The sequence below is a fragment of the Dasypus novemcinctus genome, chromosome 12 (genome assembly GCF_030445035.2).
Source record: "Dasypus novemcinctus isolate mDasNov1 chromosome 12, mDasNov1.1.hap2, whole genome shotgun sequence".
Classification (NCBI taxonomy): domain Eukaryota; kingdom Metazoa; phylum Chordata; class Mammalia; order Cingulata; family Dasypodidae; genus Dasypus; species Dasypus novemcinctus.
The window spans coordinates 85,218,652-85,237,909 of record NC_080684.1 but is presented as its reverse complement, the minus strand read 5'-3'; the positions used below and the strand labels follow the sequence as shown (position 1 = coordinate 85,237,909).

General features: G+C 39.9%; 1 protein-coding gene across 3 annotated transcripts in view; it reads right to left on the bottom strand.

The window, feature by feature from the left end:
• Positions 1–305: 305 nt before the first annotated feature.
• The window catches only part of LOC101436104 (anoctamin-4), a 336,425-nt gene continuing 317,472 nt past the window's right edge, over positions 306–19,258 (bottom strand). For all 3 annotated transcript variants that reach the window (XM_058308604.1, XM_071219030.1, XM_058308606.1), the window contains 4 exons: positions 8,049–8,168; positions 5,774–5,879; positions 3,395–3,590; positions 306–1,063 (listed from right to left, as the gene is read on the bottom strand). In XM_058308604.1, the coding sequence (XP_058164587.1) occupies positions 3,399–3,590; positions 5,774–5,879; positions 8,049–8,168 (418 nt within the window). In that variant the 3' untranslated portion in view covers positions 306–1,063; positions 3,395–3,398. The remainder of the gene's footprint in view (positions 1,064–3,394; positions 3,591–5,773; positions 5,880–8,048; positions 8,169–19,258) is intronic.

The following is a 19,258-nucleotide window of genomic DNA, read 5'->3' as shown; positions in this document are numbered from 1 at the left end:
AGTAGGCAGGGAATCAAAGCATCACAAACATATTAGTTATATTTCAGATTTCCTCATCCAACTGTGTTAATGGCATTTTTCAAGGTCTTCTGAATGAATACCAGTTAGCTGTACTGGTACCCCAAGAAGGTAGCATGGAAGCAAGATGGAAAAGATGGTGAGGAAGAAAAATGTATTCTCTTTGCAGGGTGAGGCAATTTCTCAGAAGTGTGTGGAAGTGAGAGCCCTTTCATTAACGATTCCACTCAGCTATTTTCCTCTTAATCAAGGCAAAGAAAATATAACAGACTTTCAGAAGACCCGGCTGAAAATATTCCATGTGCATAAATTTATTTTAAATTTTATTGCATCACATTATACAAGCATTAAACATGGCTTCATGTTGATGACTATTTAAATGTGAAAATTCATCATTCATGTCAGTACCTTTTGGCTATTTACAAGTAAGGAATTTCTATGTACTTTATATATCTGTATTTGTATGTACATATGTAGGAATATATGACTATACATATGTACACACAGAAATACATCTATGGCCATACACATAGCTATAGATATGTCATATATAATAATTTTCTCAGAAAGATCTGAAATTAAAAAAAAGAAAGAAAAAGTTGTAAACAGGGTCTTGAGGGTGTTGTTTGGGGACATGGAATTGGACCATATGATGACATTCTAGGAATGTGTGCCCAGGTGTCCGAATACCCTTTTTAGCCCAGTGTCTGTAAAATTCACATGGGATAGAATGCAAAAAAGGTAGCAAACAGGCTGAAAAACAGGCCTGGTATACAAGTTCCCCTTGGTTTTAAAAACTTGAGTATGTAACTGCCCATGATGTGCATGCTTGCTTGGTCAAGAACGGTCTATGGATAGAGAGCAATTGTGTACTGAATTGCAATGTGGTTTCACAGCAGTCAGTCCTGTACAGGGTGCTGACCTGCCTGCTGCTGCCCATGTCTGCGACATGCACTGCGGTTGCATTTTTAGTCATTCACTTGAATGTGCTTTTGCACAGCTGGGAGAAGTAAACAGAATTCAGGTCTTTGGCCTGGAAATGAACCTGGAAGAAAAGAGAAGGTATTGAAATCACATGTATGCACATAGGCTTAAGAACATGATGTGCAATGATTTGTACCACTGGGCATCAAAGGCACTCAAAGAATTTGTAACCCCAAACTGAGGCAGGTACTGTATAAACATGGTTAATCCTGCTTTACAAATGAACAAACTGAGTCAGAAGAGCAGTCTGAAGCAAGGTGACACCCTGCCAACTGCTGGGGAAAGAGACAGCCAGATGAACACAATGCTTTTAAGCCAAAAAATGAGATGGCTTCTTTGAGAAGAAAGAATCCCCTAAAGGTGGGGCCAGAAGAAACTTTCAATTGGTTACTGGCCTTGCAGCCCCAAGGTGTGGGCAGTGCCACTGTGCTCCTTGGTTGTCGCTGGAACTCCAGGAGCTTACAAGGACACACATTGATTATTTCACAATTTCTGTTGGTCCAGTCAGGCAGTTGGGTTGAACTGTAGTCGTCTCAAGACTTGACTGGGGTTGAAGGATCCACCTCCAGGCTCATTCACTTGGTTGCCGGCAGGCTTCAGTTTGTTCACAGGCTAAAAGACCCAGTGCCTCAGTTCCTTGCCATGGCAGGAGCAGTTCTTTCCATGAATGTTTGCCTCCCAACCCAATAAAGCTATCTGTATACAGTCAGCCTTTTTCCTCCTAAGGCTCACCAGAGCCAGAGAAGGAGATCAGGATGGGAGAGAGGTCCAGAGGTTTGGACCAAACCATAAAATCGAGAAAGTTAAAGCTAGAAGGACTCTAAAGGTGTTGTTTAGCAAAATTCTTTAATTTTTGCAAATGTGAAGCTCCAAGTAAATGTTCTGCCCCAGGTCATACAGATAGAGAAAGGAAAAAAACAACAACTCTAGAATATAGGTTAATTACAATACAATGCTTAATAATAATACAAAACCCTTGCAGTGTTCTACAGCACTTTATTGTTTAGTAAACTTTTCACATATGGTGCCTTATTTGAGCTGTGTATTACTTCTGTTTGATCGACAGGCTCAGAGAAGTTACATGATTTGCCCAAAGTAATACCACCAGCAAGTGGCAGATCCAGGAAATAGTAAAATTGCTAAGTATTAAAATATTTCTTGCAGCTAATGAAGCCAAGGCAGGGCCTTGGATTGATGGCAGGGCCAGTGTTCAACATTATACACCACTTTTATCCCTGTGGGCCTGGAATCTAGGATATTTCTTCTAAGTCCACTCCCTTATTCAACTCATAATAATCTCCTGGACTCCACACACATCTGGTTGATATAACTTAATTATTAATAAATAACAAGTGTCTCTGAAGATATCCTCTATGCTTTATAATTTCACCTATATGAAATTATAGGTGTTTCTGCATCTTCACTTTTGTTTTGGAAGCTAAATCTTGGAAAATACTTTCAATCAAATGGAGGAGAGAGAACTGACAAGCAAAGAAGGCAAAAGAAATGTTGTAATAATATCAGACTCACAGAATATCAGAGCTGAGAGCTCATCTAACCATTTCAGCACTGAGGAAAATGAGGCCCAAAGAAGTGACTTGTGCAAGGTCACTTAGCTAGTAATTGACTTGCCAGAGAGAAGGTTTCAGAACTTTCTGATGGGGTGTTAGGGAACCTGATGGAGCTTTCTTACAAGTTATTCAGTCTTTGATCCATCCTTTATTAATAGAATGTGCACTTAATGGGTGGACTGTGCTGGACTACTTGGAACAACAAAATTCCATTTCCCAGAGACTGCTCTGAAGATGCTTATATTTATGTTGGGAAAGCCTGATGACTATTTGACATTCATAAATTACTATTATGTCACTTTATGTTCTACTGACAGTAACTACCAGGGGAGTTCAGAAGGAGCAGGTCTCCATGGACTGACCAGTCTGGGAAAACTTTCTTAGAGGGTATGGTGCGAGGCAGATCAGCCTGGGAGGAAAAAATGAGTGGGTGATTGAGAGGAGGGCATCTTGGGGGAGGTGAAAGGATGAGAGGCTGCCCTCAGTCAGAAAGAAGGGGCATTTTGCCCTGGGCATATAAAGAGAACAGACTGGCTGGAGTAAAAGGGAGAGAAGGTTTATTTCAGAGAACACCTGGGCCATGTCATGGAAGACCTGACCACCAGGCCAGTCTTAGCTTGATTATAGAGGCAAAGAAAAGTTGCAGGAGGTATGTGGGCAGGGAGATCACATCAAATGTGCAATTATTCAAGTAAGAGACAAGGTGGAACTGGGAGCTTCTAAGGGGTTTATTTTGAGCCCCATCGGTAGAACAATGGCAAGCGTTGTTTCAGGGAGTGAAACTTGGAGTGGTTTGTAGTTTGTGTGTGCCTTGCACCCACCTGGTCACGGCCACTCGTTGTGATGTGCTTTTCCATTTTTCTTCCTCTCCTTTCGCTCCTTCTGGAGACGCTCCAGTTCTGCTTCATACATCATCTCCTGAATCAAGTACTTCTCTCTTCTCATTCGATCCCTTAGATCTTTTGGGAGATCCGGGATCAGATATGAAATGAGGTGCTTTATACAAAACACGAGGTGCTAAAAACACAGAGAACACAACAGAGTCAGGTCTATTGTCCATCCTTAGCCTGAGAAAGCCTTGGCAGCCAGTTCAGAAACTACCCCCACACCAGCAACTTGGAGCCTCTGGGATTTCTGGAAGATGGGATATAGCCAGGGAAGGGGTGGGTGATGAAAGAAGAGCACAGGTATAGGGGAGGACTGGACTGGGTCTGGTGGCACCACTTTGGGAGAAGGAAGAGAAGAGGAGTAGGGAAAGAAGGTGGAGAGGGAATGGTCAGAGAGTTTGGAGGAGAGCCAGAAGAACATGAACTGTGGAATCAGAAAACCCAGGCTTGAATCCCTGCTCAGTAGTTTCTGCTACTTCAGAACTGTCTACCTGAGGATTAGTTACCTAACTTCTCTGGGCCTCAATTCCTTCATCTATAAAATGGGCATTGTGTAAAAATTATAAGAGAATGTTTCCAAAAGTTTTGTAGATTGCCAAATGTTTTATAAATCTTGAGTGTACGAATTACTAGGAAAGTGACCATTTCAGAAAGAAACATTTTTCTTTTGGAAAATTGTAATTTAAAAAATAATCTGGGCGGTGGACTTGGCCCAGTGGTTAGGGCGTCCGTGTCCGTCTACCACAGGGGAGGTCTGCCGTTCAAACCCTGGGCCTCCTTGACCTGTATGGAGCTGGCCCATGTGCAGTGCTGATGCGCGCAAGGAGTGCCGTGCCATGCAGGGGTGTCCCCTGACACGTGCAAGGAGTGCGCCCCATAAGGAGAGCCGCCCATCGTGAAAGAAAGTGCAGCCTGCCCAGGAATGGTGCCGCACACACACGGAGAGCTGACTCAACAAGATGACGCAACAAAAAGAAACACAGATTCTTGTGCCGCTGACAACAACAGAAGCGGACTAAGAAGACGCAGCAAATAGACACAGAGAACAGACAACTGGGGTGGGGGGGGAAGGGGAGAGAAATAAATAAATAAACTTTAAAAAAAATCTGAAATACTAATAACTAGAACTCTAGAATCATCTTACTTTTGCTCATGGTGTGGTGGTGACCAACAAAGTGCCGTATGACAATTTTATGGCCCTTACAATTCTAAATTATTACATAACGATTAAATCATGCTTACATGATACTAATGAGTATTCTTAATTTAAGAATTCTTAATTTTAAGAAAATGTCATTAATTTGATGACTCATGCAATGTATGATGACTCATACAGTCCTGCTAGGTAAGGGCTTTTCTGTATATTTCTAGTATTTTTAAGTAGTTTAATAACAATATGAATTAGAAGGAAATGGAAAGTTCTATTTGAAAAGCCAAATAATAACAATACAACCCCTTTTTTATTTTGTCAGAAAAAATTTAATACAGTGGTAGGTTAAAAATATCTTCATTAAAGAGGTTTTGAGTCATGTTAAAGCTAATTCCCAGGGAAGGTTAACATGTTCTACTCTTGGTTTCCTGGAGTGAAGGCAAAGAGTGATGGAATAATCTCAAGAAAGGCATGAGAAACTCTGGTCCAAGCCAAGAGATAACCTTAGTTTCCATTAATCTGGCTTCAACCCATATGACAAGAGAAGAGATTTCCATTTATGAGTAGAGTTACAGAAATGCAAACTATTTTTAGTAGCAATTTTCTTAAAGACTAAAAGAAAATAGATGTATTTTTTACTGACACATAACATAGATAATTGCTAGATAGATTTCACTTTTTAAAATAAATTTTGAATCTTGTAAAATGGATACTTCTTTGTGTGCTTGGGGATAATTAATGCCATGATGATATACCACTTATAATATCGAGACAATTTTTCCAAACTATGGTCTTTGAACACCTACATCAGAATCATTGATATGGTCTTGTGAAAAGCAAGTTGCAGACATAATGTATTAGAATCTCTGTGGTTTCTGATGGGAAACTGTATTTTCCCTAGAGTCTAAGAACCATGGCCTATGGTACATTTAGAATCAGTGATTCCTGACTTGGCCATTAACAATCAAGAAGGAATTTTCAAATATTTTTTGGAAATTTCAAGTACTTCAAATAAGGAGAAGAAAAGGGAGAAAGAGAAAGAAGTTATATAACTTATTCTGCCACTTTTTAGATAATCACCTTGAAAGTTTCCATAGTTATTCATTGTTCTTTGTTGTCTCATTATGTCAAAGAAAATAAAGGAACCAGTTAAGAAAACTGACCTCAAACACAATGATAAAAGCCAGTCGAGCTGCTAGGACATGCCAGAACTGCAGTGTGTAGCCATAGGGCATCAGCGAGTGAGGAGGGTCCCGGTAGTCCCGGTATCTATAAATACAGAGAATGTTACATTCTAAACTGCAATTTTTTCTGCTTTCCAAATCTCTTCCATTCCCACTATGTAGTTCTACTTGGTGAGAAAAAAGCTTGAAATATTTCTCCATGCTAGAAATTTGCTGTTTTACTGTTGTTTTGCATTTCTTCTTCTGGTAACAGGGTAACTCTTCCTGATGGGAAGTCATCCATATGAATTGGGTGGGATTCCCTGTCTCTCCTGACCCCAGCTCAAAAGACAAGCCAGCCTTGATCACTGAGACTTATCACAATGACTTCTGCTAAAACTATCACTTAGTTGATTATCACTAAGCAAACAAAAGTTAAACCTAGAGCTGCCAGTGGCTGTCACAAATTGTGTGGAGAGAGCCAGTTTGAGAATGAAGTCAATAGAGCAAAGCAGAACCAGTCAGCAGAGAGTGTCCTGATGACAATGGTTTAGGCTCTGGATCCAGGCATTACCAAAGTTGACATCAACCCTTGAACCTCCCAATTACCTGAACCAATTTCTTTTTGTCAGTTTAACTGAATTTCTGCCACTTGCCTTTAAGAGTCCTGTCGAATGGCCCATAACTTTTGAGTCAGTGTAACTATTTGTTGAGTACCTACTAAGGGCAGGCACTAGCCTAGGAACTTGAATCCATGTTACACCATTTCATCCTTACCATTACTATTATCATTGCCACAGGTGAGAAAACTGAAACGTAAGTGACTCTCCAATGCCATCCATTTTTAAAAAATGTGGCAACACTTGAATTTGAACTCTGTTCTTTTCATTGGCTAAAGAAATGTGGAAAGACCTGGAAATTCTTGTTTCAACAGTTGTTATCTTTGACATATTAAATTCCCTTATCTGAATGAAATTATGATTGTCCAGATTCTCATATAAGAGTATCCAACCTCAAGGTCAGCAATGGCTGACGTTTGAGAAAATATAGGATAATTTCCTATATAGAATATTTGAAAAGTATCATGGACTACAAAATATGAGCTTTCACCATTATCATCACCATAAGAATCATTATCTTAATTATTATTAGTGCCTATGGAAGGTATTAATAATATATCATGATTAGTTCATCATTAAGGTAATACCTATGATAAGTACTGGTACTGAAATTAAGAAGAATGAATCTGGTCACAGCTCTTACACAGCTGATTTTTTCCATGATGTTGAGGAGTAGATAATTGTCTAAAATATGTGGTTATATCATAAATATCCTGTTCTGGTCGTATGCATAGAATTTTAGGAAGCAGACTTTTATTTAGGACTAAGAGTTTGCATGGACCATTCTAATCTCCTTTTACAAGAGCACAGCGAATGAAGAACCAGGAACTGTTTTCTGCAATTAAGATAACCGATCTGATTCCCTTGCTCAGCTTTAGCTACATACATTTCAAATGTAGTCCAGATAAATACTCTAAAGGGAAACTGCAGTACCTTTTTATAGTGTATTAGGTGGATTATTAAACAAAGATATATTGATAAAAGGAGGGAACCCTAAATTAGTTGAAGAGTCCTTTCCATGGAATCTGTAAACTTTTACACAACAATATTCACTAAAGCAGGAAATTCTTTTCAGGACCAAGAGACACAGTTTTATTAATTTCCTCCCTGAGAGAGAGAGGCAGAGAAAGAGAAAGAGAAAGAGTGAGCGAGTACACAAGTGAGAATGAGCTTGTGATTGCACTACAAATGCTACTGTGGTATAACCTGAAACAAGTTGGGTCCCTTTGCTTATAGGCCTGAGTTGTTCAGCATTTGGAAATGTGATGTTATATAGTATGGGGGGAGGGAGTGGAGGGACAAGCAGAACAAAGAGAAACACCCTCACCAGCTGCCACCCAATCTGATCGGAGACTGTGCCTGATTCCCTTGACCTCACATATTTTCAGTTTTTCCCTTTAAGCCAGCAGTTCTCAAGTTTGCCTTCATCTGAGGAATTTAATCATAGTCATGGCTGGGTCCCACCCCCAGAGATTCCATTTTAATTGATCTGGGGTGCAGCTTGAGCAAGAGGCGCTTTAACAACTCCCAGGTGATTTCAATTTGTAGCCAAGGTGGGGAACCAATGCTTTAAATCCACTTAGCAAGAAGGAACTACCCGAGCAAAACCTCCCCATGGTAGAATCAGCCCATCTCAGGCAGAGTGCTATGCCCACCTGCAGTACTTTAGAGGAGTCCCCGAGAATTCACTGCCATCAGACTCGGGCTCAGATCGGTTTTCAAAGTCGGAAATTCGAAACACAGACAAGCTGGCATTCACATAGCCAACCATGCACCTAAAAGAGAAAAAGGATTCTACAGTCACAACACTGATCAGCTTCTCTGCATCCAGTTCACTAAATGCGCTACTTCTTAGAAGTCTGTGAAGTTGTTACGTGCCTTTAGCTGGCCCTACCTTGTCACTGGCACTCAAGCTGGGATTAGGAACAAGTCATTTCTTTTGTTCTAGTTCTTTCTGTGCAGAACTATACAGAACATCATTACCCAAATCAATGCACCAGTGAAAGAAGCAAGAGACAACATTTCACTTATTGGCATGGGTATATTAAGTCATCACATACTACTTCATTTTAATATATTCATTATGCCCAACTCATATCCATGTCCCAGTAATACCAGACTATTTGCCATGAATGCATAATATGATTTCACATCTCTTCTCAGGTTATGTTTTCTTCTGGGAATTCGTAGACCCCTTTCTTCACATGTGGAAGTAGCATCCTTCAATGGCCAAACACCACCCTCTTGGGAAGACCTCCTGGTCATCTCTCAGAATGCCTCACTCCCTTCTTTCCATGGTCCTATGGCACTTAGTTCACAATTACCATACAGCATGGATTGGAGCTGCATACATATACAAAATGATTTTTGACTTTCACAGTAGTTACTGAATTATTGAATACTGAACCGCTGCTCCTAGGGGAAACACACGATTAGGCTCCTGCAAGCCTCTGGTCACATTTCCATCAGCTGATCAATACATAACCTTGTTTTATGTGTGTTTTTATTTAAAGATACCTTATTTAAAATATATTGTTGGTTCGTTAACATTGAACTCACGACCAACAGCACTGTGGTGCATGCCTGATGGAAATTTGACTAACACACCCTTATTTTCTCAGTAAGGCACATCACAGCCTTCCCGCACTTAGGAACAGTGGACAGCACTTCTGTACTATGTTTGGGGACTATTTAACACAGTTAATTCAACAAAAAGCATGAAATTGGAAAAGTGTGTAATAAATATACCACGAAAAGAATAGACAATTTCTTACATTATGAATGCTGAAAGAAGGCAGTGTAGTTTTGTTTGGCCTCAGATAGGAATACCTGAGTCAGGTGACCCAAAATTTTTACTGTTCAGCATGTACCTGTGCATAACAGTGAAAGCACTGCTGGTTTTTGATTTCGGGGTTATTAATAAATTTTAGCAAGTAGGCAAATTCATTAATATGGAATCTGTGAATTATGAAGATCAACTCTATGTTCCCTCCTTTTGACTGTAGTTCTTTGGAGGCAGAACAGGTGTCTCAGGTATTTTTGTATACTAGGATTAGGACAGTCTTGTGCAGTAAATATTGAATTAAATTGATTTGATTGGAGGGAAATTAAAGTAGGAGAAATTATATCAAGGTCTTGAGAATGGACCAGGAATAAAACTATTGCTCTGGGTTTCCTAGGGATAGTAAGCTTCATGAAGATATCGCTTTCTTTTTGTATAGTATTAATACAATATTAAAACTTGGGTGTTGGAGACACATCTTGCCTTTGTTGCTTTCTACCACATATTCTTGACGAGTTACATAACTTGTGGAAGGGTCAAGGGTGCCCTCCTCATAAGGTGGTTGTGGGGATTAAATGAAATGATGTATGTAAAGCATGTGAGACAGTGCTTAGCCTTCAGCAAGATCTTAATAAATGCAAATAGCTAGTATTGTTCATTTCATTTATTGCTTGCACCTGGCAGAAAGTCAATAAATGATTACTGATTGAATGAATAAATCATAGTCTTCAGAGTCCCTTCATTAAAAAGCCTGGCTTTATCAAAGGAAATGCGATTATCTCAAGCTGCTGCATGCCTAGTCAAAACGATAAACACAAAAATTGTTCTGAGAGTACAGAGGTTCTGTATGTTATCTCACTCAAGACAAATCACTGGTTTTGTTATGGACTAAAAAGGGATAAAATAAACAGAAGGACCTATCTGTCAAGTCACTCATGGGTGAAACAAATGGTCAGTGGGTATGTGACCTGCCATAATCCAGCTGGCAGTAGGTCTCACCCACCACATACCTTGAAAGGGGAATTTGCAATGATGTCTCCATCTATGAATGGTCTTGAACTACATTTGAAAACAAAGTAGCACCTAGATGATTATTAGCTGTCACAGAGAGGGAGCCAGTTTTTATGAAATACATGATACAGTAAAGTCTTCTCAGAAGCCCAGTAGCAGGAGGAAAAGGTGCTCTGGTAACTGGCAAAAACAAAACAAAAAGAACCACCCCCCCCTCCCCGCAAAGGTCTAGCTTTGAAATAGAATATGCATGACCCCTCCTGTACACTTATCTCACAAACCAGTCCTAAGGCTTTATTGAGATTAAAGCTAATGTCTAATGGTTACATTGTCAAACGCTCAATGAAGAAAATCTAAATTTAAATGAAACAACCGTTTCATAGACATCCCTCCTTCCACAAAAAGAGAGCATACATCTTTGAATCTATTTATTAAGCATATTTTATGTAATGTCAGTCATAAATCCAAGTTTAATATGTGTCTTCAGTGGGAACTTACTCATTCTGGGTATAAAAAATTAAACATGGACCTAGACGTAGATATAGTTATCCACTGTGTAAATCAACTTTCCATAACATTCATAATCAGGAAATAAGAAGGGCTGGCAAACTGAACAGATGTAGCATTTCACTAAGTCTTTTCACTATGGCAGACTCTTAGCTACTGCCAACATCAAAGAGTCGAGGTGGTCATCAGTTCAGGGAAATGAGATTTCCCATACTCAGATGTACAGAGTTCAGCCAGTGGCATCCACATGTCAACTCAGTAGCAGGTCTCATGCCAACCATTTACTTTGCTGGCAAGAGCTCTATATCCCCTTACTGTGCCTACCACCAGTTTCAAGTAAGAAAGAGAGAAGACAGTCTATACTCATGATCAGGGAAAAGTGAGAGGTACTGAGAAAAAAATATCAGATCATGGAAGGATTTCCTGTGAATATAAAGTAATGACCTCAGTTTTCTTAAAGGGTTAGTAAATGGTCCTTGAAGGCATCTCCAAAATAAGACATTTAGAAAATGTCTTAGGTAAGAGTAGCATTGTTTGGATTAGGATACACAGTATCCAAGTAACTACTAAGAAGATTGCATTCCTTTACATATGAGACTTCTGCTTTTACAACCATTCGTTACTTACTGTTTTTAATCCTTTAAAACAGGGGAAAGAGATGAATATGAAAATCAGTTTTAAGGGGGAAAGATTAGAACCAGAAGTTGGCCTTTGTGGGTTTGCAGATTCAGACTCACCACATAATATCTTTGAATTATGCTATCAAACTTGCCATTGAGGTTTTATATATATAAAATTGTCTTTTTTTTAAAGATACATAGATCACAAAAAATGTTACAATAAAAAAAATAAGAGGTTCCCACATACCCCACCCCTCATCCCCACATCAACAACCTCCCTCATCATTGTGGTACATTCATTGCATTTGATGAATACATTTTGGAGCACTGCTACACAGCATGGATTATAGTTTACATTGTAGTTCACACTCTCCCCCAGTCCATTCAGTGGGTTATGGCAAGATATATAATGTTCAGCATCTGTCCCTGCAATATCAATTAGGACAATGCCAAGTCCCGAAAATACCCCCACATCTCATGTCTACTTCTCTCTCCCTGCCCTCAGCAACTACCTTGGTCACTTTCTCCAGATCAATGCTACAGTTCTTCCATTACTAGTCATTATAGTTCTATAGTAGAATACCAGTAAGTTCACGCTAATCCATATTTTATTCCTCCATCCTGTGGACCCTGGATTGGTGATGTCTGTTCTACACCTATATTGAGAGAGGGCTTACTTAGATCCATGGTGGATGGATGCAATTCTCCTGCTTGGAGATGTAGGCACACTTGGTACCCTGGTGTGCAGGTTGATCATCTTCATCTCCCTGTTAGCTGGCCTGTGCAAGTCCAACAAACCGGAGAGAAGGAGCTACAAATCTGCTGGGGCTCATGGCCCAGCTGGCACATGATCAGTCCAGAGATTGAAGTCTCCTGGGTATACATCAAACCCAGCACCAACCACAGGTTCAGTAAAAGTGATAAAAGAGGCATGTGTAGAAAGTTCACATCTGAGTCCAACTCCATCACACTCAGGAACACAAATTCCCGGGTAGGGCCCACTGACAAGGCACTGAACTCCAGAGCCAACTGTCATGATTGTAGAACCTGTGTGTCTCTGTAGCCCTCAGGAGCACCAGAACCTGGAATTGTATCTACTTTGACTGTCTCTGGGATCCTGCTGAGGGGTGTGTAAGCGTGACCCCTCTGATGACCTCCTAACTCTTCTTTGAAGACTCTTAGCCATATAAATTCATATATCTTTATCAATTCTCCCTTTTATTCAAGGTCTCTTTCTAGTTGCATCACCAGTTAGTGATTGGTAGTAATCACTTGGCACCAGGGAGGCTCATCCCCAGGAGCCATGTCCCATGCTGGGAGGAAGGAGTGGTTCAACTAAGGCAGGGGAGGAACACTGGTATGGGATGTTATTGATGGGGGCACATGGTTGGGAGGGAGTTCTCCAGGGCATGTATATAGGGTACACAAAATTGTTTGGATATAGGTTGGGTATTTTCATAGTACTTAGAGTTACAAATGACAACTGAGAGAGTGCTGAGTTCCTAGCCAGAGGAGCTCTGTCACATTCCCCAGTGGAACAGCAACAATCCCCCAAGTGCAATGGCAAAGACCAGTGAGGAAGGATGGTCCAGTGATGAACCCTTGATACTGATGACTATGCTTATGAGCCTGAGTGCCTGAAATTTGAACTAGGCCTAGAGCTGCAGGGTGCCTAAGAGTTACCTCCTGAGAGCCTCTGTGTTGCTCAAATGTCGCCACTTTCTAAGTCAAACTCACATGTACATGCATTGCCTTTGATGTTTTAAACATTGTGATGCTGATAACATGGAGATAGGAATTAAAGGATGACAAAACTTGGGAAAATAAGAATGAGTTATGCATCTGAAGTCAAATATGCTTTATAGTTAAAGCTGTAGACTAAGTAGATGACATATGAAAGTAGACTTCTGACTTGTTGCAATAAAGTGTCAGCTATTATGAACAAGTTAAACTCTCTGTACAGCAAATTTTATCATTTTAAATACAGCTTTGCAATGCATCTGGGGCATGCTTCTATGGAATATGAATGTATTTATCTTGTCATAGGGTGTTATCTCAGTGGGTGGAGACCCACACAATGAACAAAAAATATTAAACTTCTATCCTGGGAAATCCTGCTACATTCTCAATTAGAGGGGCAAGAATCTCTCAAATACATAGGCAGTACCTAATAAAAGAAAACAAACCAATATGCCAAGCCCTCATTATTAATGTATGTGACTATGAATCTTATTTTTGTAAAACTGAGACTTAATCTAATAATAACTATTGCCTAAGAGTTACCTCCTGAAAAACTCCTTGTACTCAAATGTAGCCTCTTTCTAAGCCAAACTTAGCAAATAAATGCACTACCTTCCCCGCTGATGTGGAACATGACTCCCAGGGATGAGCTTCCCTGGCACCAATCAGCAATGCATTTTTAAAAAGTCCTTGATCAAGTGAGGAAAACATCAAATACAAAAGAGTTTTTATGGCTAAGAGATTTCAAAATGAGTCAGGAGGTCATTCTGGAGGTTACACTTATGCATGTCTCAGGCAGATCTCACTCACAGCTACTGTGAACAAAGCCTCAAATGGGGTGGTCCTGAGGGTCTGGAGCTTTCCAGACACTATAGGTGTATTAGTCAGCCAAAGGGGTGTTGATGCAAAATACCAGAAATTGATAGGTTTTTATAAAGGGTATTTATTTGGGGTAGAAGTTTACAGATACCAGGTCACAAAGCACAAGTTATCTCCCTTACCAAAGCCTATTTGCACGTATTGAAGCAAGATGGCTGCTGATGTCTGTGAGGATTCAGGCTTCCTGGGTTCCTCCCTTACTCAGGCTTTTTTTTCCTGGGCTCAGAGTTCCTCTATTTCTGGGGCTGCTTCTGTTTCCTCTGTAAGCTTACTTCCCAGGGCTCCAACTTAAGGTTTCAGCATTAAATTCCAACATCAAAAAACTCTCAACTTTGTCCTTTTCCATGCCTTTTATCTGTGAGTCCCCACCCACCAAGAGGTGGGGAATCAACACCCTAATGCCATGCCCAATCAAAGCCCTAATCATAACTTGATGATGCCTAGGTACAGACCAGATTACAAACATAATCCAATATCTATTTTTGGAATCCATAACCATATCAAACTGCTACACTCTGCCCTCTGAATTCCAAAAAGACATTACAATATTAAAAAAAACAACAACCTTAAATCGGTAACTACTACATCATATCACTACCAATTTAAAGACATATAGTTTGTCTTGGGGCAAAGTCGTGTCTGTTATAGACCTCTGAAACTTACAAAACAATTTATCTGTTTCCAATACACAAATGGACAGACAAAGGATAAATATTTTCATTACAATAAGGAGAAATTGGGAGGGGAATATGAGTCATGGGTCCTCTACAGTTCAGTAAACCTGCAGGGCATCCTCTATTCAATTTCAGTCTGAGAGTCATTCTTAAGATGATGGTTTCTTCTCCTTGGGGCCATATGGGGACCCGCCCTTTCCACTGGCTTGCCCAATGGTCTTTTCTTGGTTCCATCCTCATCAAGCATCTGGGTGTCAACCAAGTTCCAGACTTCTCTCTCCAAGAGTGTTGGAATGATTGCCACACCTTACCCAATCCTTACGTTAGAGTCTTAACTCCCCAGTACATGATGTGAAGACAACATTCCCCCTAACCTTTGGCATACAGGCTCAACCCTCTCAGAACAATGAGTTGACCACCTGGCCTTCCCTAACTTTTGGGGGACAGGCCCACCCCTCTCAGAACTGTGGGGTGCCAACCTTAACCACTCTAACCCTTGGGGAATGTGCTCCACCCTCTCTGTACCCTGGGGCAGCAGATTCTCTCCCAGAACATCAGACAGGAACATCTACTCTCTTCAGCTGGTGGGGCAAACTCACCCTCTCTGTACACATGGTTTGGGTTCCTTTCTTGGCCCAAGTGATTTCCTAATTCCAGATCTCAGCTTCCATGGTTTTCTTCTTAAAGCTGTTTCTCCTTCAATCTCTCCTTTCCAAGTCCTTTTTATTCCAGACTGACAGTGGTTTTGTTCATACAGCTCTCTCAAAAACCTTGTTGGTTTAGCATGCTGAAAGCAGGGGTCCAAGCCATCAGACAGTAAGGCTTTCCACAAGCTTTTCCTAGACAATTGCATTTTCAATCTTGATTTAAGTCCTCCAATGGGGCACTTTCATCTGGGAGCTTTATTTCCAGAAGTTAGGAATTTCCAGAATCAGTTTCTGTTTTCTTTGTACCCAATAGTTCAGTCCTCAGCATATCTCTCTCATTTAGCATTTTGCAATGGACTGCAAGCAGAAGCCAAGTCACAATCTCTGGGTTTACTTTGGAAATTTCTTCAGCTAAATGCCTAGGCTCCCTATTTTCAAATTCTGCCTTCCATAAAACACCAGGAGTTAATCTTGCTAAGTTCTCTGCAACTTTAAAACATGGATCGCCTTTCCTCCAGTTTCCAATAAAAGTTTCATCATTAACTTCTAAGGCGTCATAAAGTATGTTTAGCATCCACATTGCTATTATCAGTCTCTTCAAAGCACTGTAGGTCTTTTCATCCAAGCATTTCACAATTCCTCCAAAAGTAGCCCTTACCCATTTATAAAACCATACCAGCATTTCGGTAATTGCACAAGCACTTCCCCACTCTTTGGTACCAAGTTCTATATTAGTCAGTCAAAGGGGTGTTGATGCAAAAATACCAGAAATTGATTGGTTTTTATAAAGGGTATTTATTTGGCGTAGAAGCTTACAGATACTAGGCCATAGAGGATAAGTTACTTCCCTCACCAAAGTCTATTTGCACGTGTTGGAGCAAGTTGGCTGCTGACGTCTGTGAGGGTTCAGGCTTCCTGGGTTCCTCCCTTACTCAGTCTTCTTTTTTCTGGGCTCAGGATTCCTCTCTTTCTAGGACTTGTTTCTGTTTCCTCTGTGAGCTTACTTCCTGGGCTCTAGTTTAAGGCTTCAGCATCAAACTCCAACATCAAAACTCCAACATTAAAACCCCTCAACTCTGTCCTTTGCCATGCCTTTTACCTGTGAGTCCCCACCCACTAAAGGGTGGAGACTCAACACCCTAATGACATGGCCCAGTCAAAGCCGTATTCATAACTTAATCATGCCCAGGCACAGACCAGATTACAATATAATCCAATATTTTTTTTTGGGATTCATAACCATATCAAACTGCTACAATAGGAAAGGCACGCAACCCTTTCAAATTTCTTGTTGGTAATCCTTATCTTGGATTATATAACAACCTATTACTCCAATGTACCATAGTTAGACTCATTTATAATTTCCATACACATGATTATCTGCTCCTTTTATTTGAGCCTATAATTAGCACTATACTTGTTTAATATATGCCTCAGAAACTAAAGATCTTCTGTCTGTTCCTTAGGCCTCTGAACCCTGAATATCAAAAGATTTGCAGCCAACATTTACCCTCCAGTTCATTGTACTCACCCAGGACCACTAACAAAATGATGATGGACAGCCCATCTCGCCAAAAACAGAGAATATCTACAAATGCAAGCAAAAAACAGTTCCTTCCATATGTCCCATAAGATCTTAGCTCCCTCTCAATTTGAAGCAGAATGGGCATCACCATCCCAAAATCCTCAAGGTTGAGGAATGAACGAATATAAGGTGGAAACGCAACCATGGACAAAGTACACTTATTAATATTGTGGTAATGGAAGAACATGTAACATTGTTATAAAGATAATGGTTTCCAGAGGTTTTGAAGGGAGGGCGAGGGAATAATAGGTGGAACATAGGGCATTTTTAGGTAATTGGAATTAAGTATAAACCACAATGACACTATAGATCTTGGTTAGTAGCAATGCTTCAATATTTATTCATCAATTGTAAGAAATGTACCACACTATTGTAAGATGTTTTAATAGGGAAAGACATGGGAGGGGAAAGAGGTGGGGTATATATAATTTTCTGTAATCTAAAATCTCTGTAAAAATAAAGTTTCTTATATTTAAAAAATACAGCTTTGCTATTGGTTATGGTGTTGTCTTATTTAATTGATTTAAAGTTTGTCCAAATATATTATTTATAGTTTAAGTAGGGTACTTGTGGTGAATTCCATGAAAATATGAGCTTTGGGGCCCTTGAGTTTTTTACATGCAGTGGTGAAAAAAATCAAATCATTTGTGCTGTTTGGAAAATTTTTTTAGTTTGTTGATTCAACTTCTAGCTCTGATTGACAGAGCAATTTTATAGTGTACATCCTCAATTTGACTTAATAATTTTTGTCACCTGATGCCTTCCAAGTGGTGATTTTAGTTCTTTAAGCTTTTTTCCCAAAGGACCCATATGAACTTATCCAGGAACAGGAAGTGACCTTGTTTTGCAGGCAATGAACTGCCTGGTCCAACACTCAAGCCAGCTAGACTGGAGTGAGTAGAGAAGGAATGTCTTAAGTGCAAATTTGCAAACACTTGAAAAATTATATTTTGATGTCTTTTGTTTGTTTGTTTTAATTAAGATTACCTGTGCACTCCTTGTATGGAGAACATAGACTTAAACCCATGGTATTCTGTTCATTTCCTGACCTGGCTGAAAAATGAGAATGTCTTCCCTCCCATGACACTGAACACGAGGGTTGAGCATCCATGATGTGAGAGGGACTGTGCTTGGAACGCACAGATACACAGTTGCAGTCCTTGTCCTCAAGGAGTTTACAGTCTGGTTGGGCCACAGCCACATAACAGCCAGGAATAAAAGAAGGCAGCCTGAAACGTGCTGTCATAGGGTACGAGGGGCCTGCGAGCCAAATGACCCTGGACACTGAATGGAATTCTCATCTATGGAGAAGCCAGGGAAAACTGAAAGATCAGTAAGAAGGAGGTGGAAAGGAATCTGGCTTTTTGGAGAAAGGCATTGATTGGTTTGGATTCAGCACTTTCGATCTGGGGTCAGTTTAAATTGAAATATGGCATTTCCACAGCTGGATTAAATCATAATAAGTAGGATTTGATTATGTCTGCCAATACTACTCCAACAGCATTTGACACTAATATTTGACAATTCTCCTCTTCTATGAGTCCACTAATTTCTAAACAGGAAAAACAAAAGGCCTGAAAAAAACAATAGAGTGGCTGGTAGGGCAGAAAGTAAGATTCATGAAACAGAACACACAATTACAACTATTTGGAAATGAGAAAACAACGAACGCATTGGAAGATAAAAGGTAGATCTATAAATTCTGAAAGTGGCACAAGGTTAAAGTCAAAGGGAAAAGTTGTTAAAAAGTAACCCTGGAAGACCCAATAAACTGTGTTAAGATAAATTTTAATCACAATGTCTTCAATCTAATGGGCAGTCAAAATTCTAAACTTGTGATTCACTATCAATTGCACATAAATGGTCCCACTTTACTTTTTGGATCTACTAAAAAAAAACACACCAAAAAACACAAAACAAAAACAAAAACACCCCCCCCCCCCAAATAAAAAATCACAAACCCAAATTCCACAGGTTTCACCATATTTGTAGTTAAGGAACTGAAGTGATCAGTAGGGCTTAAGGCTTTGGTAGATTCTTAGCTATTGGATGAGCTAGATAACTACTCATTAGCCTCTGGAGGAAAGCGCCTGTCTAAGGACGAAATCACCTAAGGACTCAGAGACCTGACCCAGGCTCTCAGTTCCATCAGCTCTCTTAATCTTTTTCTGTTTCTCAAAACGAGGATAATAATACATGTTCCACTCCCAGGGTTGTTTTGAAAATCAAAATGTGGAAAATATGAAAGTGGTTTGAAGGAAGAGAAGCTTTTTCTGAGGCTAAATCAGGCAGCATAGTTTGACAATAATTGCGTTTAGAAAAATACCTGGGTAGTATATCTAATCTTCAACTGGTACAGTACATTCATTTAAAGTTGCCAGATAATTCGTGTTTAATGGCCACACTGTTATGTTAGTAAA